Source organism: Neovison vison, chromosome 5, assembly GCF_020171115.1.
Source record: "Neovison vison isolate M4711 chromosome 5, ASM_NN_V1, whole genome shotgun sequence".
Classification (NCBI taxonomy): domain Eukaryota; kingdom Metazoa; phylum Chordata; class Mammalia; order Carnivora; family Mustelidae; genus Neogale; species Neogale vison.
The window spans coordinates 70,540,279-70,564,119 of NC_058095.1; the positions used below are offsets into that span (position 1 = coordinate 70,540,279).

A 23,841-nucleotide genomic window follows, 5' to 3' on the forward strand; every position below is an offset into this window, starting at 1 on the left:
AATTGTGCAGCCCCCATTCTCATCCCCCCAGAAAAAAGCCCCGATTCTCATTAGCAGTCCATTCCCTCCCCATTTCTTCCCAGTCCACTCAGCCTTACACACCCACTAATCTGCTTTCTGTCTCTATAGATTTTTTTTTTAAGAGTTATTTATTTATTTATTTGACAGACAGAGATTACAAGTAGGCAGAGAGGCAAGCAGTTCTGTCCTGTTGAGCAGAACCACAGAGATTTGAGAATATATGGAATTTTCAGATCTGGCCAGGAAGCTGCCTGGTTCTCTGATGCTCTTGGATCTTTGTCCTCTTGATTTGCAGGTGGTGGTCACCAATACAATTCCACATGAAATCCAGAAGCTCCAGTGCCCCAAAATTAAAACCGTGGACATCAGCATGATCCTCTCAGAAGCCATCCGTCGGATTCACAATGGGGAGTCCATGTCCTACCTTTTCAGAAACATAGGTTTAGATGACTGAACAGCTTTCCTTTCTTAAAACTCCAGAGGGCCAAACTGGAAACAGACAGTACTGTGAGAGGTCATGCCTGATGCAGTGTACTACCCAGAGGCCGTCTGTGCTTTGTTCCTTCCTTTTTGTTGATTCCTACAAAGATAGACCAACTTTTTATGTCGGTTTAGGTGTTTGTGAGTTTTTTGGGCAGTTTTTATAAAAGAAAAACTATATTCTCCTCCTAAATGAATTAACAACCTGGTTGTTTATAGCTGAACTATTTCAACAATAACCTGGAGTAAGATTTTTAAGCCCACAGACAGCTTTTCCCAAAGTTGCTGGAGCCCAAGTGCTTAAAAAAGTTCATGAAATCAAGTGATCTGTATACTGTGTCATAGCTGCCACTGAGAAGCCAAAAAGATGATCCCATCGAATCCCAGCAAGTGACATTTTTAGAAATGCTTTTATAGACACGCATAGGCAAACGACTATTACCTGACCGTTATTTATTTTCTGCAACAAAAGAAGTAATACGAAACTTACATTGTGTGTGGTTTTTTTTAAAACTTTGTGTCCAGGCCGTTGTTTTATAACTAAAATAAAATGAACGCTGAATACACGGTACACGTGCTGTGAGTGTTCAAGTGTCGGGTCCGCTTGTGGCGTTTTGTCTTCTGTGGCTTGTCACAGTGGCACGGTAGCCTCCCAGGGGTGTAATGTCTCCCGTTCTGTTTGTCCAGGACCTGCACGTGTCTGACGCGTGATCACTTGGCTGTGGCAGGAGAGGAGTTGGAGGCGCAGGCTGCGAGCCCCAGGGGGCAGGTCAGCGGGTTGGTGTGCGCTGCCGCCTGCGTCTTGGCATGGCTTTGTTTGGCTCCCTGTTCAGTAGCACAGCCATGTGCTGAGCACAGTGCTGCCTCTGCATGCCTTAGAAGACGAGATGCTGGGGATGGTCGCGGAGGGCAAGTGATAACACCCTTGTTCATGTCCAGCAGCAAGAACTGCCTGTGCTGCGGTTCAGAGTGCAGAACTCAGAACCTGACTGTGACACTTGTACCAGGCTTGGGAACGCTGGGGTCCGGGGAGTTAGGCCAGCATGTTCTCCCACCGAGGTCCTGCAATGGCACTCCCATCAAATTCACGGAGGCAAAGATTTTTCTTTTTGTTTTCAAATAAACATCACCCCCAGTGTGGGTCTTGAACTCATGACCCCAAGATCAAGAGCCAGGCAGGAGCCCCAGGACTATTTTTTTTTTTCTTCCAAACACACTTGAGCCTGTGGTTTCTGCCTGTGTTAGAATCTGGAATAAAATAGCAAGTGACTTAGCACAAAATTAAGATCGGTCACTTACTTTTTGCCATATCTGGGTTTCTTGACGACTTGCTCTGGAGCAGGTCTGGGGCCCTGTGGGTGCAGGAGTGCTGAGGGCTCTGCTTCCAGCAGCTGCCCCCAGTACCAGACGGTCCCCTGCTCACCTCTCTGTGCTCATCACACCCAGCAGTGTCCAGACCCCTCCTGCTGTGCGATCTCAGCCAGACAGCCTTTGGTGGTTGGGCTCCTGCAGGTGCATGAAAGAAACATATTTTGTTAATTCCCTAAAGTAATGCTCAGATCTGATCAAGATAGAAGTCTGCACTGTTAACGTCGGACATTAACTCTTGCTTAGAACTGTGTGACCTTAAAATAAGCTCTCTCCTTTCTACATTGCAAGCATGGTTTTCTTTGCTTTATGAGACTCTTGAAATTAACCATGTTTTCCTTTTACTTCCAAATGAATAAGCTGGCAGACGTCTACCAGGATGGTGGAATGGGGAACTCCAAAAGTCTCTTCCTTCATAAAAGGAGAGAATCAATGGGCAAAAACAGAATCAACTGTATTGGGACTCTAGAAAGTTATCCAAAGTTTACAGCAACCAAGTAAATGGTCAGTTAAGGGGAGGGAAAAAGGCAAAACAATAATAATAAAAATGTCTGAATCTTGACAAGATTGCTTTGTGGCACTTTAACTTGCCCTGGTCCCACTCGTTTCGTGTTTCCTGGCAGCCTGGAAGATAAAAACCTGCATTCCTGGCACATGTTCCTTGTACCAGTGGGAGTGTAATACTGTTCTCAGAATTAGTTACTTGTTTGGACCTGTCTATTGGCTGCTTGAAGGACTGACTCAAAGGACTTGTCTTAATTTTACCCGATTCCGAACTCCAAAGAGTAGAGGGACAATGGTTGAAAAAATGTAAAGGCAAATGTATTAGCCACTCTTCTTGGGGCAAACAATGAAACCACTAAAAGCTTGGGAGAGGGGTGCCTGGGTGGCTCAGTGGGTTAAATCCTCTGCCTTCGGTGCAGGTCATGATCTCAGGGTCCTGGGATCGAGCCCCGCATCGGGCTCTCTGCTCAGCAGGGAGCCTGCTTCCCTTCCTCTCTCTCTGCTTGCCTCTCTGCCTACTTGTGATCTCTGTCTGTCAAATGAATAAATAAAATCTTAAAAAAAAAAAAAAAGGCTTGGGAGAAAGGCTAGGGAATGAGATACGTCAGGGGAAAAGGGTTTTGAAAAGCTCGCACACATTCCTGGGGATATGAAGGGTGTGGGATTGCACCGAGTTGAGGACATGCTCACAAAAGACTCCAGAAAGCCATAAACTCTCACCTCTGGCAACTCTGCAGCAGGCTCTGTGCAAGCAAGAAGCAAGGGCTGAAGCAGAGCTGTGGTCTGCCCAGGTGAATGCTGAAGGCATGTCATGAAATATGCAGTCCATCTGCAGTCTGGATTATTTTCCCTCCCTCCTTCCCTCCCTTTCATCCTTCCTCATTCCCCCCCCCCCTTTTCTTTTTTATTTTCAGGCTTAAGGAAGCCTGGGATGACCCCATTCAGTTGACTGAACAGAGATCGTCAGTTACCATACACAGCAAAGAATACAGGCTTTACAAAAATTAGTTCAGAAAAGCTACCAGATAGCTACAAGCAGCAATAAACCCTGGGGAAGGAAAAGAGTCTGATTTCCAGACTTCCCACATTATAATATTAAAAATGCCCAGATTTTAACAACAAAAATTCTGAGGCATGTAAACAAACAGGGCTGGGCCCACACATAGGAAAAGAACTTGATAGAAACCATCTTTGAGGAAGGGCAGATATTAGATTTATTGATGACTTTAAATCAATGATTTTTAAATATGCCCAAAGAACCTTTAAAGGAAACCAGGAGAAAGATGGCTCACCAAATAGAGAATATCAATAAAAAATAATAAAAATGAACCAAACAGGATTTGGGGAAGACAATAGAGTGGGAAGCACCAGGAATCTGTCTCCTAGACAATTTCTGGGATAAGATTTGATGGTTTTGGAACTCCGATGTCTATCAAAGGTTTGCAACCTCCATGGGGAGTCTTGAACAGTAAATTGTTAATTTTAGCCAAATTGAGCTCTTAGTACAGCTGCAGATACCTGCACCCCCCCAACACACACACAGACTCCCAGACTCAGGGCAGGCAGCTGTACCCATATTCCTGAGCCACCCACCCAGCTTGTGGGTGCTAGGGTGGGCAAAAAGGACACTGTCCTCCAAATGGTGGAGATCTGTGCTCTGACAGCTGATGGCTGTTTCCGATCACAGAGATACAAAGAGCCTGGCAGCCACTGGGATTGAACTTCCTTCCCTTGTTGCAAGCCCTACCCCTCCAACTGATGAGAATTCTGGGAGATTTAAAGGCTGGTCTCCTTACTTCCTACCCACACCCCCAATTTTCTCATTTTCCCCCTTTTGGGAGCCAGACTTTAAAGACTAGGACATTCAGAAGCAACTGCATATACAGGGAAAATTAGAAACTTACCCAGATGTGCAGGCCCAGAACTTATCCCTCAGGTTGAGCCTTGGCACAGAGACAGTCTACAACAACTACTACTACTACTACTACTGCTGCTGCTACTACTGCCACTATTACTATACTACTACCACTACTACAACAACTATAATAAATACTGGAAAAGGGAGAGCAACTGAGTTCCAGAATTACCACAATTCAAAGGGGAAAAATAAATAGAAATGGTTTCAGAAAAAGACCTGATGGTAGATCTACTAGACAGATTTTTTTTTTAAGATTTTATTTATTTGACAGACAGAGACCACGAGTAGGCAGAGAGGCAGGCAGAGAGAGAGGGAAGCAGGCTTCCTGCTGAGCAGAGAGCCTGATGCGGGGCTCGATCCCAGGACCCTGGGATCATGACCTGAGCCGAAGGCAGAGGCTTTAACCCACTGAGCCACCCAGGTACCCCCTAGACAGACTTTAAAGTGACTGTCTTAAAGATGCTCAAAAAAACTAAACAAACCAGAAAACCCAAAACAAAAGAAAAAAACAGATGTGGGGAACAAGAAAATAATGTACGAGCAAAGCAGAGAGATCAATAAACAAAACCTAAAAAGAAACCCCCCCAAATTCCAAAAGTACAACTAAAATGACAAATTCACTAGAGGGATTCAAAGGCCCATTTGAGCAGGCAGAGGATTGCGTGAACTTAAAGATAAAATGGAACTGAATCCAAGGAACAGAAGGAAGATTGAAGAAAAAGAAACAGAGCCTAAGGGACTTCTGTGACTGCATTAAGTGGGTCAACATACACATTGTGGGAGACCTCCTCCTGAAGGAGAAGAGAGGAAAAGGGGTAGAGAGAATATTTGAATAAACAGTGGCTGAAAACGTCAACATTTTATGAAAGACATGAATGTGAATTCCAAGTGAGATGAACTCAGGGACACCAAAATACATTATAATCCAACTTTAAGAAATCAGACAGAGAATCTTGAAAGCAGCAAGAGAGAAGAAATGAGTCACATACAAGGGATTCTCAGTAAGTTATCAGATTTTTAAAAAAATATTTAGGGGCACCTGGGTGGCTCAGTGGGTTAAAGCCTCTGCATTCGGCTCGGGTCATGGTCTCAGGGTCTTGGGATCGAGCCCTGCATCGGGCTCTCTGCTCATTGGGGAGGCTGCTTCCTCCTCTCTCCCTGCCTGCCTCTCTGATTACTTGTGGTCTCTGTCTGTCAAATAAATACAATCTTTAAAAAAATAAATACTTAACTAACTAATTTATTTATTTGAGAGAAAGAGAGGGAGAGCACAAGCAGGCAGAGCAGCAGGCAAAGAGAGGAGAAAAGGCTCCCTGACAAGCAGGGAGCCTGACATGGGGCTCAATCCTAGGACCCTGGGATCGTGACCTGAACCAAAGGCAGATGTTCAACCAACTGAACCACCTGGCTGCCCCAAGATTATCAGATTTCTTTTTTTTTTTTTTAAGATTTTATTTATTTGACAGACAGAGATCACAAGCAGACAGAGAGGCAGGCAGAGAGAGAGGGAAGCAGGCCGCCCGCCGAGCAGAGAGCCTGACGCGGGACTCGATCCCAGGACCCCGAGACCATGACCCGAGCCGAATGCAGAGGCTTTAACCCACTGAGCCACCCAGGCGCCCAAGATTATCAGATTTCTTATGGAAACTTTGGAATTCAGAAAGCAATGGGCTGAAGAATTCAAAGTGCTAAAACAAAAAAATGTCAACAAGAATCTTACATCTGACAAAACTGTCCCTCAAAAGTGAGGGAGAAACAGAAACAATCCTGGGTAAACAAACACGGACAGAGTTTATTACCACTAGACCTGCTCTGCAAGAAATAATCAGAGGCTCCTCCACGGTGAAACGAAGGAACACTGGATAGCAACCCAGAGCTGCATGAAAAACTAAAGATCTCAATAAAGGCAAATACATAAGTAATATAAAAGTTACTATTATTGTAGCAATGGCTTCTAACTCCTTTCTACATAATATAAGAGAAATATATTTAAGAATTATTAGTCTAAAAGCTAGTATTATTATAACATCAGTGTGTAACCTTGCTTTATGTTTTCAACATAAGAGGCTAATCCATTTAAAAGTTTGTTTTGTGGAACAAAATAAAGATTTAGTTTTCTAATAACAACTGAAAAGGGGCATAAACAAAGTTGTCAAGCAGAATTTTTGTATATTATTGAAGTTAACCTGGTATAAATTGAAATTAGTGTGTCATAACCTTAGGATATTAAATATAATCCCAATGGTAACCATGAAGAAAATAGTCATAGAATATATATCAAATGAAATTGGAAATGAATTTCAGTGTTTTACTACAAAAAATGAGGCAACAGAAAAGGTATAAGGCATACAGAAAATCAATAGCAAAATGACAGAAGTCCTTCCTTAACATTAACTACTTTAAATGTAAATGAATTAAATAATCAAGTAAAAGGGATTGGCAGACAAAAAGAGGAATTGACAGAATGGATAAAAAGAACACAATACAACTGTATGCTGTCTGCAAAAGACTCACTTTAGATCCAAAGACACAAACAGATTGAAAGTGAAAGGACAGAAAAAGATATTCCATGCAAATAGCAACCAAAAAGAAAACGTGTAGCGTAAGTAATATAGGACAAAATGGTATAAGACAAAAATTACTATAAAAGACAATGAAGGACGGTATATATTAGTTCCAGGTTCGGTACAGCAAGAAGACATAATAATGATAAATATTTACATGCCTAATAACATACTATCAAAATAAATGAAGCAAAAATGTACACGATTAAAAGAAATAGTTTTACACTAATAATTAGATACTTCCATTCTCCACTTGTGGATATTAAACCAACACACTCTTTTTTTTTCCAATTTATTTATTTTCAGAAAAACAGTATTCATTATTTTTTCACCACACCCAGTGCTCCATGCAAGCCGTGCCCTCTATAGTACCCACCACCTGGTACCCCAACCTCCCACCCCCCCCCCGCCACTTCAAACTCCTCAGATTGTTTTTCAGAGTCCATAGTCTCTCATGGTTCACCTCTCCTTCCAATTTACCCAAAAGCACATACCCTCCCCAATGTCCATAACCCTACCCCCCTTCTCCCAACCCCCCTCCCCCCAGCAACCCACAGTTTGTTTCGTGAGATTAAGAGTCACTTATGTAAACCAACACACTCTTAAACAGCCAGTTAATCAAAGAAGAAATCACAAGGGGAGTTAGAAAATACTTAAAGCTGAATAGAAATGAAAACATAACATACCAAATGTTAGGGATACAGTAAAATCAGTGTTAATGGAGAAATTTATAGCTATCAACTCTTACATGGAAAGGAAGGGAGGGAGGGAAGGAGGGAGGAAGGGGGAAAGATCTCAAATCAACAATCTCACTTTACAACTTCACGTACCAGAAAAAGGACAAACTAAACCCAAAGCTAGCAGAAGGATAGAAATAATAAAGATTAGAGGAGAGATCGGCAAAACAGAAAATAGAAAATTATAGGGAAAAGTCAGTAAAACAAAAGCTGGTTCTTTGAAAAGATCAAAATTGACAAACCTTTAATAGACTAAGAGAAAAGAGAGAAGCCTCAAATTATTAAAAACAAAAAAGAAAGTGGGGACATTATTACTGATTTGAAGTAAATTGGAAGGATTATGAGTGTACTATGAGGAATTGTACACAAATTGGATGATTTAGATGAAATTGACAAATTCCTAGAAACACAAAACCTACTAAGACTAAATCACAAAGAAATACAAAATCAGAATAGACCTATAACTAATAGAATTATATCAGTTATTTAAAAAAAACAAACAAAAAACAAACAAAAAAAACCAACTCCCAACAGAGAAGAGTCCAGGATCTGATGGTTTCACTGGCGAATTCTCCGCAACATTCAAAGAAGTAAGGCACCTGGCTGGCTCAGTCAGCGGAGCATGCAACTCTCGATCTTGGAGTTTTAAGTTCGAGCCCCATGTTGGGTGCAGAGATTACTCAAAAAATAATAAAAAACGGTAACACTAGTATTTTTCCAACTTTCCCCAAAAAACGTAAGAGGAAAGAATAATTTCTAACTCATTCTATGAGGTGGACTTACCCTGATAACAAAGCCAAAGACACTATAAGAAAACTATAAATCGGGATGCCTGGGCGGCTCAGTGGGTTAAAGCCTCTGCCTTTGGCTCAGGTCATTATCTCAGGGTCCTGGGATCAAGCCCTGCATCAGGCTCTCTGCTCAGCGGGGAGCCTGCTTCCCTCTCTCTCTCTGCCTGCCTCTCTGCTTACTTGTGATCTCTGTCTGTCAAATAAAATCTTAAAAAAAAAACTATAAATCAATATATCTTATGAACATTGTTACTAAAACATCAAAAAAATACTAGAAAACTATTTTCAGGAATATATTAAAAAGATTATAGGCTTTAACCAAGTGAGATTTATTTCTGGAATGCAAGATGATTAGACATATGAAAACTGGTCAGTGTAATACACCATATTAACAGAATGAAGAAGAATAACTACATGATTGTCTCATCGCAGAAAATGTGTTTCAAGAAATTATAACTTTTTATGATAAAAACACTCAGAAAATTAGGAATACTAGAAGGAAACTACCATAACATAATTGAAAGCCATGGATGAAAAATCCATAGTGACCATCATACTCAACGGTGAAAGAGAGAAAGCTTTTTTTCTGAGATTAATGCCAAGGCATTAATGACTTCTTGACTTCTGTTCAATGTAGTGCTGGAAGGTCTAACCAGAGCAAGAAAATGAATGAATGAATGAATGAATGAATGACATTGAAACTGGAAAGGAAGAAATAAAATTATCTGTTTATAGCTGATGTGATCTTAGAAAAACCCTGAAGATATCACACACACACACACACACACACAATGTTAGAACTAAGAAATGAATTTAGGAAAACAGCAGGATACAAAGTCAACATGGAATCATCAGTTGCATTTCTAAGCACTAACAATGGACAACCTGAAGGGAAATGGAAAAAATGATCCCATTTACAATAGCATCAAAAAGAATAAAATACTTAGGAATTAACCAAGGAGATGAAAGACTTTATCACTGATCCAAGTCCACTTTCAAATAAAAGTGCACTGTCACAAATAGTGTGATTACCTTTTAAAAAAATAATCACACTTCTTTCCTGTCCTTATATCATTGCTATTATTCATTTCATTTATACACAAGCATACACATACCAAATACGTTGTTGCTATTACTATTTGAACACATTGTTATCAGATCAATTAAAAACTAAGTTTTTGTTTTACTTTCTTTTATTTCTTTTTTGATCCTCTGGCTGTTCATCTGTATCCTTTACAACAATCTGTATCATATACTGATACTGATCAGTACTGATCAGTTTCCCTGAGCTCTGGGAGCCATCTGGCAAATTATGAATCTACTGACCTGTAGATGGTCAGTCCAAAGTACAAGGAGGCCTAAGATTGCACCTGCTGTGTAAAGGGGGGCAGTTTGGTCAGACTAAGTGTTTAAACTATGGGATCTGTGCTAACTCAGGTCGTTAGTGACAGAATTGAGTCAGATGGGAGGACACCCAGTTGGCCTCTAGAGAGATGGAGAGTTCATTGGTGTGTGTGGGAGAAACCCCACACATTTGGCATCAGCAGTGGTGTTGGGAAACACGACATGGGGGGTTCCCTCTTGGGATAGATGCAGCTTGTGGGGTGTGATTTGGCTGGCTTCCTGGCTGGGCAGGTCCTGTCATTCCTGTCCTGGGTGAGCTGGGCCATCAGAGTTTGATCTGAGTGTGGTCCTGTTGGATAGCAGAGGGTGGGAATATGGAAAGTGATGGGGCTTAAGTGTGGAATTTCTCACACCCTTCACTGCCACCCTCTCCCTGTCCCACCTGCCCACTCTTCCTGACTTCTTTTCCCCAGAATTTGTATCAGAAGTCGGGGTGGGGGCATTTATCCCTAATGGTTTGTTTTCTTCTGAGATGTGAGGGGACCACTTTATCCCTAGGAGACTGGATTAATAAACTCTGATCGTCTCCAGCTGGGTCCTTCCGACTTGTATTAAATGATTTTTTTTAAGATTTTATTTGTTTATTTGACAGACAGAGATCACAAGTAGACAGAGAGGCAGGCAGAGAGAGAGAGAGAGAGAGGGAAGCAGGCTCCCCGCCGAGCAGAGAGCCCGACACGGGACTCGATCCCAGGACCCTGAGATCATGACCTGAGCTGAAGGCAGTGGCTTAACCCACTGAGCCACCCAGGCACCGTATTAAATGATTTTTTAAAAATTTTATTATTTATTAGAAAGAAGGAGAGAGACCACACGTAGGCAGAGCAGCAGGCAGAGGGATAGGGAGAAGCAGGCTCCCTGCTGAGCAGGGAGCCCCATGCGGGGCTTGATCCCAGGATCCTGGGATCTTGACCTGAGCCGAAGGCAGCCGCTCAACCAACTGAGCCACCCAGGCATCCCTCAAATGATCTTTTGTTTCACGACATGCTTCTAGCAATGGCTTGGAAAGTGAGCACCTTCAGCGAGGCTAGTTGTCCAGAGATGAGTGTAGTTGGGGAGGAGGAGGTCTGAGCCTGCCTGAATTGACTAGAAACTGACTTAATTGTTCTTTTCTGTCTCGTTTTGCATGTAATCTTTAAACAGCCTACCTTGGGTTACCGAGTAACAGGCACAGTTGGGTTTTGCGGGTCAGTGTGTTCCCAGTGGTGCTGCTCACTCATTAACACCTTCTGGAAAAGCGGTGTGACCCGGTTAAACTCCAAACACTGTGCAAAGCCACGGGCCACATGGGAGACATCCACCAGGCTGTGCGGAATGGTTTCCTTAGTGAGGACGCATCTAAGACTCTCTGGCTTCCATTTGAACCAGGGCCATCATTGTCACCAACGGGGAGCATCCGGGGTCAAATCTGGATCTGATTCCCAGCTCTGCCCCTTCCATGGCCAGATGACAGACAGCTCAGCCTCCTGGCCTCCATTCCTCGGCCATGATATGCTACCACCCACCCCGAGGGAGCCCCAAATGGGACAGCGGGCAGAAAGCCTAAGCATCGTCCTCGGCTCCTGGCAGGCAACTGCTAGACTTGTCCCTCTGAGGACGTCCTGAGGAGACCACGGGGACCTGAACCACGGGGACCTGGTCAAATGAGGGGGTTGGGATAGTTTCAGCTGGGCTAGAAAAAGGAAGCAGAGGGGCACCTGGGTGGCTCAGTGGATTAAAGCCTCTGCCTTCGGCTCCGGTCATGATCCCGGGATCGTGGGATCGAGCCCCGCACTGGGCTCTCTGCTGGGCAGGGAGCCTGCTTCCTCCTCTCTCTCTGCCTGCCTCTCTGCCTTCTTGTGATATCTGTCTGTCAAATAAATAAATAAAATCTTAAAAAAAAAAGAAAAGAAAAGAAAAGAAAAAGGAAGCAGAACATTTGGCAACATGTTTTTATGGTCCAACACTGGGATGTTCTGGGGCCAGACTGTTGTGGTGGGAAATAAGCCACATGATTCAAGAGTCACCATTCCAAGTCCCCCTCGGTCCTCTCATGGCCCAGTGGTCATAGGATATGGTTCCCCGCCACCATGGTGTCCCCAGAGGGGAGGCATCTGTCCCCAACCCTTCGTGCTTTTTATATAAGTGAAATACGGGGCGAGGCACACATCAGGTAACAGCGCTTTCTGGGACTAATCTGGTTGCCTGTGGATGCACTGATCTCCCTTTATTTATGATTATTTATTTATTTATTTATTTAAAGCAGGCTCTGCCCCCAACTTGGGGATCAAGATCGTGACCCTGAGATCAGGAGTTGCATGCTTCAGCGACTGAACCCAGCCAGGCACCCCCTAAACTCCCTTTACTTTTCCCAAACCTCCTCTGAGATTGGGGAGGCTGCCCTCCTCCAAGCCCCTTCCAGCTCTGCCCCTACACTCATGGTCGGGGTTGGCTTCCCACTGGCGGGGGTGCCGGGGACACCCGCGCTGCACTTGGAAAGCCATTTCCCGGCATGCGGTCATCTTGTGGGCTGGAGACGCCACCATCGCGCTCGGTTTAATGATCAATTAATTGCCTGCCAGGAAGCCCTTTCTGACCTGGCTCGGCCCTCAGTTCCTCCTGCTCAGAGCCGGTGCTTGCCACAGGATGGTGGCAGACAACTCCACCGGCGACCCCCACGCTCCCGGGCCGCAGCTGAGCGTGACCGACATCATCGTCATCACCTTGTATTTCGCCCTGAACGTGGCTGTGGGCATATGGGTGAGAAGCCTGGGGTGGGTGGCTGGCCAGGATGGCACTGGGGTGTGGGAGCCGGGCTGAGTTGAGGCACACCTGGAGTCTGCTGGGGTCCTCCTCCCAGCCCTGGGGTGGATTTGTCCGAGATCTTGACCAAGCCACTTTGCCTGTGGGCAGCGGCGGCTCAGGCTACAAGGGGTGGAAGAGGAAGTCCTCTCTAACGTGCAGGCCTAGGGAGAAGCTCCCTGGGCTTTCGTGCGGCCGACAAGCTGGGGGCCCAGTGCAGCATGTCCTCTTCCTGGCCTCCATCCCGCCTCCGTGTCAGACAGGCTTGAGGGGCTAACGTCTGTCCAGCTGTTTCCCGCACCTGCTGGGTCAGGCTCCGGAGAAGGAGAGGGGCATACAGAGGCTGAGGATCTTTATTTTGAAAATCTTGTCCGCCCTCCTCGCCTAGTTCCTAAGCCAGTTTCTTTCACTTTCAATGAGAAAGAGACATGATTTAGGCCCTCACAGACTGCAGCGGTAGTGAAACCCTTCCTAGGCGGGTCCTCTGCTTATCACCCGGCCCCCACAGCCGCAGGGCAAAGGCCAGCCCCATTTATGGATGAACCCCACTGCTCTGGGATCTGGGACTTACCCAGTGACCCCCATGTCCCTGCACATAGGGGAGGCATTCCTCCCATCTACTCACAATGCAGACCTTGGAGGCCTTCCTGGTGAGGGAGGTGAGTACCAAAGCCAGCTTTGGCTTTGCAGAGGTCAGACTCCTCCTCCTTGTCCCCAGAGGTCCCCAGAGGTCCCCAGGCCAGCATCCCTGAGCCGTGATACACGATGGCCTCCATCTACTGGGGGAGAATGAGAATCCCTTCTTATCTTCCCTGGCCTGGTTTAAGTCCCAGGGCCAGAGGCAGAAGACTGGTCACATTCCCAACTCTGGTCTCCTAGGAAGTCGCTCAGCATTCTGGGCCTTGGGGGTCTCCATCTAAAAGACAGACACACCACCTACTTCATCCCAAGCCCCGAGGACCTGAGTCAGAGGCGTTCTCCTACCTGAGGTGCCCACAGGGGCACAGACCTTGCTTCCGCTCTTGGTTGGATAGTAGGAAGGGTGTGAGTGGTCCTGGTGTTGCAGGGGCGCTGGGGGTGCTGATGCTGGGGGGGGGCGGTGCTAGGGGTGCTGGGGCGGGCAGCAGCAGTAATTGCAATTGATTCTTCAGTGATGGAATTGTAGACCACAAGCCGCTCAGGGCTGGTCCCCCCTCTGCGTCCTTGGAGTTAGTTCCTTGCCCGCTCTGGGCACGCCTCCTCAAACACACCATGCAGCCAACTGCTCCTGGCGGTTCCAAGGAGCACAGGAGGTCTGTGGATGTAGAACTCTGCTGTCAGCCATCCTGTTTCTGGGAGAGTTGCTGGCTGGGAGTTCAGAGGAGGGGGCGCCCGCAATGGAGGCTTTCGGTATGAGCCAGGGGCTGGAGGTCAGCAGGATCTGAAGAGGGAAGAGAAGTGGGGTGGGGAATTCAGCTGGAAGCTGCATCTAAGGGACCGTTTGGGGCCCCTGATGCCCTTTGCCATCTGGTGACTGGGGCCCATCTGCCTCGCTGCCTGGAACTCACCTCTCCCAGCTTCGCCTTCGCTTGCAGGCTAGTGCCGTGGGCTATGGAGCTGTGGGAGTTCTGGCCTGGCCCTCAAGCAGGCCATGCGGGCCCAGCCTGGTGCTGCTGGCCGGACGGCCGTGAGTGTCGGCAACAAAGAACAGAGCTAGACGAGGAGTGAGTGTGCTGGAGCTGGATCGCACAGTGATCAGATGCAGGCGCTCATCACCCAAATGCAGACAGGACAAGCTGGGTTGGACACGTGCACCTGCAGAGGTGCTCTGACAGTGGGGTTAGGAGAGCCCGGGGAGGGCCTTTAAAGAAATGTTCCTGGACAAAGGACCTTGTGCTGAGCCTTTGCACCTATTAGGGTATCTGTTAACCAGCCACAGAAAACCTAGATCAGAAGAGCTTGAACAATGAAGGAAATGTAAGGATATCCGTCCTGGAAAGTCCGATGATAGATAAGGCTTCAGGCACAGTTGGATCCAGGGGCTCACAGTATCAACAAGGCTATGGTGCATTTCATGTTGACTTTCTCAGCTTCCACCCGTGTGTGGCATTGTCCTGAGCCCAGTGTCCCACATGGAGGAGAGATGCCCAGCCTCTGCTTAGCCTGGGTTCAAATCACTTACTAGCCACTTTTAGCTGTGGAAGCCTTGGTTTCCTCATTGGTAATATGGGGATGATCATAGTTCCTACTTCATGGGACTAAATACTTCATACAGATTAAGCACTGGGAACAAACTCTACGGCTGTGGGGCCCTCAGTGAATATTAACTAGGTACACATGGCTGCCAGTGTCCCCAGAGCTCCAGCTTCCTCCTCCACCTCCTGGGAGGCCAGGAGCAATCCCAGCTTAAGTCCACAGCTGCCCTGAATCAGGTGTGACAGCTAAAGAATGTGACAGGGTCTGTGGCTTAGGTGAGTCAGGACTCCTGGAGTGGGAGACTGGGTTGGGACCACTCAAGCCAATTGCTTAGAAAAATGAGACCCCTTAAGGAAAGAGAAAGGCAAGAAGGAGGCAACTGACAATGCCCACCATATCCTTGAAAGATGAGAAAACATGTTAGGAAAAATCACAGGGCAAGAACAGAGCTGCTCTGGAAGTTGCACAGTGCACAGCCTACACTGCTGGATGTGGCCATCCTGGCCAAAGCCATGAGAGCCTTTAGATAGTACTGCATTCAATGGGGCCAGGTCACAGCTCACGGAAAGTAATGGGAGCTCAGGCAGGAGAGGCAAGCAGGACCCATATCAAAAGCTTTGGGTGACAGATCCAGACAATTCAGACAAATCATCTTAAATATGACGGTGTGTATGTTTGTGTGTGTATGAGGTTAAAGTCAGGTAGAAAGAGGCCTGTGTATTGACTGAGATCATGTGATCCAGTCTTCCATTAGGATAGTATGTTGTGAAAAAGAAATGCAAAATAACAGATCTAAATACAGCTGCTGGGTCCTTCTTTTCACACTTCTCCTTTTCTCGAGTTCACATCTTTTCATTTTCTCCTGTCCAGGCAGCACTAAGTGAGGCCTTGAAAAATCCATAAAACCACTCATCAAACACTTACTAGGTACCAGGCACCATCGTCAGAGTGTTACTCCTATTAACTCATTAAACCCCAAGGAAGCCTGTGAGGGAAGAACTTTTATTAGGGCCCACATTGTGGGTGAGAAAACCGAGGCCCATCAGTGAAGTAACTTGCCCAAGGTCACACGGCCAGGAAGCAGAGGAGCCAGGATTCGTTCCCAAGCATTCTGATATCAGGCTTTTTTTTAAAAAAAGATTATATTTATTTATCTGACAGAGAGACACAGCGAGGGAGGGAACACAAGCAGGGGGAGGGGGAGAGGGAGAAGCAGGCTTCCTGCCTAGCAGGGAGCCTGATGCAGAGCTTGATCCCAGGACCCTGGAATCATGAGCTGAGCCGAAGGCAGACGCTTAACGACTGAGCCACCCAGCTGCCCTGATTTCAGATATTTACAATTATATTACAGAGCACAAAATTCCATGCTCCAAACAAAAGGTATGCAAGAATCCTTGACTGATAATTCTTGGAAATGTATCAGAGATGAAAATACTAGAGTAAGAGGGGCGCGTGGGTGGCTCAGTTGGTTAAGAGTCTGGCTTTTGATTTTGGCTCGGGTCGTGATCTCAGGGTCGTGGACTCAAACCCTGAGTCGGGCTGCATGCTCAGCAGGGAGTCTGCTTGGGATTCTCTCTCTCCCTCTGCCTCTGCCCCTCTCCCCACACCATTCTCTCAAATAAAAAAATAAAATCTTGGGGCACCTGGGTGGCTCAGTGGGTTAAAGCCTCTGCCTTTGGCTCAGGTCATGATCCCAGGGTCCTGGGATTGAGCCCCACATTGCTTCCTCCTCTCTCTGTGCCTGCCTCTCTGCCTACTTATGATTTCTGTCAAATAAATAAATATCTTTTTTTTTAATCATTAAAATATTAGTCAAGAATTCCTAAGTAGGGTTCCTGGGTGGCTCAGTGGGTTAAGCCTCTGCCCTGGGCTCAGGGTCCTGGGATCCAGACCAGTTTCAGGTTCTCTGCTCAGCAGGGAGCCTGCTTCCCTTCTTCTCTCTCTGCCTGCCTCTCTGCCTACTGGTGATCCTTCTCTGTCAAATAAATAAATAAAATCTTTAAAATATTAGAAGAAATCAAGGGCCAAAGGATTCTCAGAATCCTGGGCTCAAAGTCCTCACCAAGACGCAAAAATCTCTGCTTGGGACGCCCGGCTGGCTCAGTCAGTAGAACATGCAACTCTCGATCTCAGGGTTCAAGCCCCACGTTGAATATGGAGGCAACGTAAACCATGTTAAAATATATAATTCGCTGGCATTTTGTACAATCACAGTGCTGTGTAACCATTACCTTTATGTGGTTCCAGACTTTTTCATCACCCCAAAAGAAACCCCATACCTATTAGTTATCATTCCCCAGCCCTGGAAACCTCTGCTGTGCCCTTTGCCTTTAAGGATTCACCTGTTCTGGACATTTCCTACCTGTGGAATCCTACCGTGTGTGGCCTTTTGTGTCTGAATCCTTTTACTTAGCAGAAAGTTCCCGAGGGCCGTCCATGTCATAGCAGGTGTCAGAAGCTCATTCCACCCTGTGGCTGGGGAATATTTCATTGTGCGGCTAGACCCCATTTTGTGGGGGCATCTGGGCTCTATCCACCTTTGGGCTGTCGGCTACTCTGAACATCCAGGGACCAGTTTTGTGTGAACCCAGTTTCCAGTTCTCTCAGATGTCGGAGTGCAATGCTGGGTCATCGCGCTAAGGAGGTGAATGTTGAACGTGAACGTGGAAGTCTTTGGGAGGGCCCACAGGCTGTTTTCTGCCACGAGGGCCCCATTTTACATTCTCTCCAGTGTGTGCCAGGCTCCACTGTCCGCCTCTGTTCTTACAGTCCTCATGCCGGGCCAGCAGGAACACGGTGAGAGGCTACTTCCTGGCGGGCCGGGACATGACCTGGTGGCCGGTGAGTGCACTCCGACGCCCCCAGCCCCTCCTTTCAGGGTGTGGGGGATGAGGGATGCCCCAGGCAGGCACTGAGAGGACAGGTTGAGGCTGGCAGGGAGACCCCAAGCTGGGAGTGCCGGGATGCGGTGCTGGGAATTGTGCAAAGTGTGGGGGCTTTGGAGGCTGGTAGGGAGGGCCCAGAGCTGATTCCTTTTCCTCTCTGTCCTCCAGATTGGAGCCTCTCTCTTCGCCAGCAGCGAGGGCTCAGGCCTCTTTATCGGACTGGCGGGCTCGGGGGCGGCCGGAGGCCTGGCTGTGGCGGGCTTCGAGTGGAATGTGAGCTGCCGATGGGCAGGGGTGGGGGGGTGGGGAGACGGATTGGTACCCTAAAATGCGGTGGATAGGCCTCCACTGGAGTTTGCCCTTGGCCCAGAGGGCAGCTCCCAGGAACTCCGGGCGGCCAATGTCTAGACGGGTGGAGTTCCAGGGAATGGTTGGTCTTCAGAATGCCAACTGGATAGGAGGGGAGCTGTTAGTTTTGGCCTGGGGCCATCAGTGTACAGGCACACAGAGAGGGAACGAGGCCATATCAGGTTCTCCTGGCAAGCCAGGCCTCCAGACCGCTGGTCCTGGCTACGTCTCTAGAGCAGGACTCAGGGGAGAGTTGCACCTGCTGTCCTCACCCTGCCTCTGTCCCCCTCAGGCCACGTATGTGCTGCTGGCTCTGGCGTGGGTATTTGTGCCCATCTACATCTCCTCGGAGGTGAGTCCACTCGCCGCTCTCAGGGCTGGGCTGTTAGTCCAAATGACGTGCCTACCAACTCATGCAGACAGGTCCCTGAGGACCTCAGCCTGGGGGGCTTTGTCTGCCGGTTTCTACTCCCCAGCTTGCTGTATCTGGGCAAGGAATCTCCGTCTACTTGAGTGCACGGGCGAGACACCGCTGGGCCACACAGCTGGGCGACACCATCCCCGACTGCCCACTCCCGCAGCCCCAACTGGGCGGTCCCTACCTCCGTGGCTACCACTTGCTGACTCTCTCTCCATCCGTCACGGCCGCCTTCCCCACCCAGCTGTGCCAATAGTTGATTCAGATGCATCGCCACAGCCCCTCCAAGCTTGTCTCCTGTCCCTAGTCCCAGTCCCAGGTGCTGGGGCGGTAATGAGTGGGCCTGGCCTTGTCCTTGAGCAGCTCTGGGTGGGATCTCGGAGGAGTGCCTAGCCCCTGCCCCCCGTGTCTCCGCCAGATTGTCACCATGCCGGAATACATTCAGAAGCGCTACGGAGGCCAGCGGATTCGCATGTACCTGTCTGTCCTGTCCCTGATGCTCTCCGTCTTCACCAAGATATCGGTGAGCTGCACCCCCCACTTCTGGCGTCCAGCCAGCACAGCCTGGAATCATCCCTGCTCCGGGGGCCCCTCAAACAGACCTGACATCCTCTCATCTGTCTCTTGTTCAATAGCTGAGGAAACTGAGGCCCAGAGAGGGACAAGGACTTGCCCACAGAGTAAGCCTGGAATAGCTGGACTACCAGAATGTTGGTTGGGGGAGCTGGTAGTGTTGGGGGCAAAGCAGGCCTCCTGATTCCTGCTTTGCTCCAGGCAGAGATATGAGGGTGGTCACCGGTGGGGGCAGGGGTCAGCAAGGAGATGAGCCAGGACTGACCACTAGGGGGCGCTGAGAGCCCCTGCGGTCTCTGGTTCAGAAGCTGCAGGGAACCCTGCGGCTGGTCAGCTCCTCAGGTTGTGGAGCTGCCCTTGTGGGCACTCCTGGCCGCTTTCCCTTGGGGGCCTGGACTTGGTCCCCCCGGTAGGGTAAGAGCAAAACACACCCCTCGAATATCTGTCCAGTCTACTTACTAGGGCTCCCCTTCTCTGAGCCCCTGATTTCACAGAAAGGGAAACTGAGGCCCAGGGCGGGGAACTAACTTGTCCCAAGTTTCCTGGTGACTTCATGGTAATGCCATGTCTTCTGGCTCTCACTCCTGAGTCCAGGGGCACTCTGCCCTTGACCCCCGAAGCCATACAGCCTCCTTCAGCCCGTTTCTGGAAGGACTGGGGAAGTGGGGACCAGGGCCCGAGTCCTACATCGGTATGCTTCTGGCTGGAGGCAACCAGACAAGACCACGAGCCTCCGTTTGCTTGTTCGTAAAGAGGGCTGGCTGTGCCTGCCTCTCATGGCGTCTGTGAGGGGGGTGGGGCTGGCAGGTGGGGTAGAGGAAAGTGGTCAGGGAGGCCCCCCAGCTCCTGCTCTGTCCCAGCCGCTTCCCTGGAAGCCAGAGCCACAGAAATCAGGCAGACCTGGCCTGGGCCCTCCAGGGTACGGCAGGGAGGCAGGTGAATACACAGGGAATCACACACACACCCAAGCAGGGGCTGTTAGGTTGGGCTCTAATGGGGAAAGGGACACTGACGGGGGAGGGGAACAGAGGCCAAGGAGAGAGATGGGTGGGTGGTGGAGGATGTGTCGGGGAGACAGTCCGGGTCCAGAGGCCTGCATTCTAAGTGTCTCTAAGTCAGACGCTTCTGGGACCAGAGAGGAGACAGTGTGAAGAACTGGGGAGCGGTGGGGACTGGGCAAACCAGAGACGGTCATGCTCCCGGATTCACACAGAGCAGACCTGGTGCCGCAATTGGCTCTTGGGCTGCTAGGTTCCCAGTCCCGACCTCAAGGGCTGCAGTGGGAGATTGCCAGGGGCTGAAGGACCCAAGGACCCTGGGGGCTCGAAGCCGGGGACCGACAAGGTCAGCTTTGCACCGCTGGCTCTGACGCCTACGAGTGGGTGGACTGGAGGGGGGAGGAGCGAGAAGGGGGAGTGCCTAGTGGGGCCCTGTGGGGCCAACCTGTGGACACGGGTGGTCTCTTACCGTACCCTCCCCCCCCAACCAGCTTTGTGCTATTACTGATCGGCAGTGAGGTGCATGTCGCTCAGGGCAAGCTTCAAGGGGGTGGCCTGGGTAGGACTCCACAAGGGCTGAGTGTTAGGAGGGGACGTCCTAACAGAGATCTCACCCTGTAAGCCGAGTTTACAGATGAGACAATTGAGACCTAGAGAGTGACCTTGACTTGCTCAAGGTCATGGTGAATCAGAGAGCAGGGTTAGAACCCAGGCCTCTGCCTCCCAACCCGGGGCCCCAACCTCTGCTCTACAGTGCTGAAGCTGGCCGGGACTGGACGCGTGATGGGGATCAACTGACCCGATAAAATGGAAAGCAGTCCACCAATGTCAAGGCCAGGGCCCTAGCGCCAAGGCCAGGTAGCCAGATGAAGCCGAGAGGGAAGCAGGAGGAATGCTAACTGCCTTGGCTTGGTTTGGGCAGGACGGGCCACCCTGGCTGATGACTTTGGGCTGAAACTGTTTGATGTGCACATGCCCAGGTGGTTCCAGAGGCCCTTATTGCGCCGGGCCAAGCCCTGGGAATACCCTAGTTGTCTGCACGTTCAGCACCCGCTCCGGCTGCAGTCTGTCTGGACAGAGACCACAGACCACCCCTGACTCAGACCACCACCCCATCCCTCAGACCACTACCCTGACTCTCAGTTGGGGTCAGGGGCCACAGAACCCATCACTGTGTGGCTCTGGACTAGTCATCCAACCTCTGGCCAATAGAGAAACATGGCACAATACCCTAGGCCAGCTGGAGTGAAGGCCGGCAGTGGCCTCCAAGATCCCCCAAGATGGGGCCCCTGCTGCCTCACGCACCTGTCCTGTCCCTCTCCTGTCACACTACATCATTCCAACCACCCTGGCCTCCTTGCACATCCATGAACACACCAGGCGTGATCCTGCCCCAGGGCCTTTGCACTTGCTGTGTTCTCTGCCTGGAACCTTCTTCCCCTGGATATCTACATGGCTCGCATCTCCATCTCTGTCAACTCTTTTCATTTCACCTTCTCAGTGATGCCTGCCCCTACCTGCTTTCCCTCTTTTTCATAGTCGGACTGTCTTCTGGTATGCTGAATAATTTACTTAGAATGTCTATTGTCTGTCTCCCCCGTTTCTTCTCTCTGCTCATTCCTGATTCTCCGGTGCTTCTAGGTGCCTGGCATACCTCATGGGACTGAAGGAAGGGATATGCAGGGGCCAGCTAATTCTTTCCGTGAAGACCCAGAGAGTCTTTTGGGCTTTGCAGGACATACACGTCCCTCACCTTTGCTGCTGGAAACACAGTACCGAGCCCTGTGACTGGATTTGGTCTGGGGACTATGCTGTGCCCACCGCCCGTGCACATATGTAAATGTAGCTATTTGAGCCCCTACTGTGAGCCCTGGGTGATGGACACATTCCTTACAAGGGGCTTAATGTCCTCCACAGATCAGTACACAGGCCAATATACTCGTAACAGCGAAGTGTAGTTAAAGACACAAAGGCGGGGCCAAATTCTAGAACAAGGAGAGCAGGAGCAGAGGTCAGGTTCCCTTTGGAGAGAGGGTCTGCCTTGAAAATGCCAGGTCTGCAGCGGCAGAAGGAAGGGGTGAGGCTGGAGGGCAGGGAGCTGCTGAGCCTGGGGAGGGGTGAGTGAGGAGGGGCCTGGACAGGGCTGCCTGACGGGTGGCACAGGGCCTCTGGGGCTGGCTAGATGGATTTTTGGTACTATGTGCTGTGGAAATGCAGAGAACTTGATTTGTCTCTGGGCAAACTGAGTGCGGGAGGGGACCGTGAGGGGCTTCCGGAGGGAGGGGGCAAAGGGTGGGGACAGTGCACGTGGGAGTAATTTGGAGAGAACACTGGCTGGGTGCAGGGAATGTGGCAAAGGTGAGAACTTTCTGGAGCCCTGAAGGGACAATGATAGCCTCTAGGGTGATGGGCAAGGTGTGGGGGCAGGGCAAGCTCCCTTGGAGGTCCTGCCCGCCCTTCCCCTAACTTCCCTGAGGGCTCATCTCTGAGGAGGGATGGAGGAAGCTGGGCCTGCAGCCGTGCCCTGTCTCCTGCTTCCCCATTTTCCAGATAAGGGCCACCGAGGCTCCGGAGGCTCCATGACCTGCTCAAAGCCACGTGGCCAGGACCCAGACGAACAGGGAGGGACACAGACCCAGCCCATGCAGCTCTGGGTTTAGGGCTCTTAGCTTGTACCCGGGTGTGGCTCTCTTGGGCCCACAGAAGACGGAGCTCGGACTGCAGGAGAGGTCAGACTGGGTGCCATGGAAAGTTCCTCGATGCGACTCCCCGGGAGCCTACAGACAATCTGATAGGCACTGCAGCAGCAAATCTTGACTTCTCGCTCTGTGGGGTCCCGGAGGGAGGACAGCAGCCAAGTCACGGGTCCACACCTCTGCCTGTTGCTGCTCCGGACACTGGTCCAAGTAGGCCTTGGGGCCTACTGCCATGGAAGCAAGTCCCTGGGGAGAGGTTAGGGGAGCAGTACCCGGGAAGACAGTTCTGGAACATGGGGCACACAAATGGGGCTGCCCAGGGCACAAGGACCTGGCCAGCCAAGGCCGGGGGCAGCAAAGTGTGTGGTATGATGGCCAGGCCGGGGTGACCAGAGTCACCTGGGCTGAGAGAGAAGGATGCTTGGGGCCTGAAGGCCAGAGCTCGGGGCTCTGCTCTGAGGACAGCCTGGGTCCAGAGAGGGGTCCTGAGTGCTGGCTGGAGGACTGAGCAGACACGAGGAGGAGCTGCTGCTTTCTAGAGATTTCCTGTCCCTCTTCTCCTGAGAACTCCAATCTTGGACACCTGTCAGGGCAGGGCCTCAGGAAGTCCCTCCCTTCCCCAGGCCTCAGTTTCTCCTCTGGTCTGATGGGGTAGAGGGCTTGAGGAGTCCTTCCTGCTCTGACCTTCACAACCCTGGGCTTCTCTGCCTGGGCTGGAAGTAGACACACTCTGCCCAACACGCACGCATGCACACACTCACACTTTCACACCAACACCAGCAGCCAGAGTGGGGTTCACTGTTCTCCTGAAAGCACCGTGTCAGAGTCCGCACTGGCTGATCTCTCCAAGAAAGAGTAGAAGTGCGGGGAACCCAGGCTTTGGAGTAAGACCCAATTTCTGCAGGCTCTGTGTCCTTAGGGCTCAGGGTCTGGGGGAATAAGAGGGTTCACAAGCCGACTGGGCAGTGCTGGTCAGACCTATGGTGGGCCAGGCACTGCGGTAGTTCAAAGGGCCTGTGCCCCCTGGGACTCGTACTGAGTGGTCCCCCACACACATGGGCTCTGCTGACCCACTGCCTTGCCCAGCCTTAGTCAGGAGCCCGTTGGCCCCAAAGACCGTATTTCAGGTTATGTGCTCTCTACTGATTAGGCCCAGAATGGCAGGTCGGGAAATTCAGCA

General features: G+C 49.7%; 2 protein-coding genes across 4 annotated transcripts in view; both read left to right on the top strand.

The window, feature by feature from the left end:
- Window positions 1–1,067, top strand: part of PRPSAP2 (phosphoribosyl pyrophosphate synthetase associated protein 2) — a 53,265-nt gene extending 52,198 nt beyond the window's left edge. For both annotated transcript variants that reach the window (XM_044249339.1, XM_044249340.1), the window contains one exon: window positions 317–1,067. In XM_044249339.1, coding sequence (XP_044105274.1) covers window positions 317–475 — 159 coding nt within the window. In that variant the 3' untranslated portion in view covers window positions 476–1,067. The remainder of the gene's footprint in view (window positions 1–316) is intronic.
- A 10,580-nt stretch (window positions 1,068–11,647) lies between these two features.
- Window positions 11,648–23,841, top strand: part of SLC5A10 (solute carrier family 5 member 10) — a 59,390-nt gene continuing 47,196 nt past the window's right edge. Inside the window, exons 1-5 of one of the 2 annotated variants that reach the window (XM_044249337.1) lie at window positions 11,648–12,526; window positions 17,513–17,584; window positions 17,797–17,901; window positions 18,269–18,328; window positions 18,813–18,917. In XM_044249337.1, the coding sequence (XP_044105272.1) occupies window positions 12,413–12,526; window positions 17,513–17,584; window positions 17,797–17,901; window positions 18,269–18,328; window positions 18,813–18,917 (456 nt within the window). In that variant the 5' untranslated portion in view covers window positions 11,648–12,412. The remainder of the gene's footprint in view (window positions 12,527–17,512; window positions 17,585–17,796; window positions 17,902–18,268; window positions 18,329–18,812; window positions 18,918–23,841) is intronic. The other variant, XM_044249338.1, reaches the window with a different exon arrangement.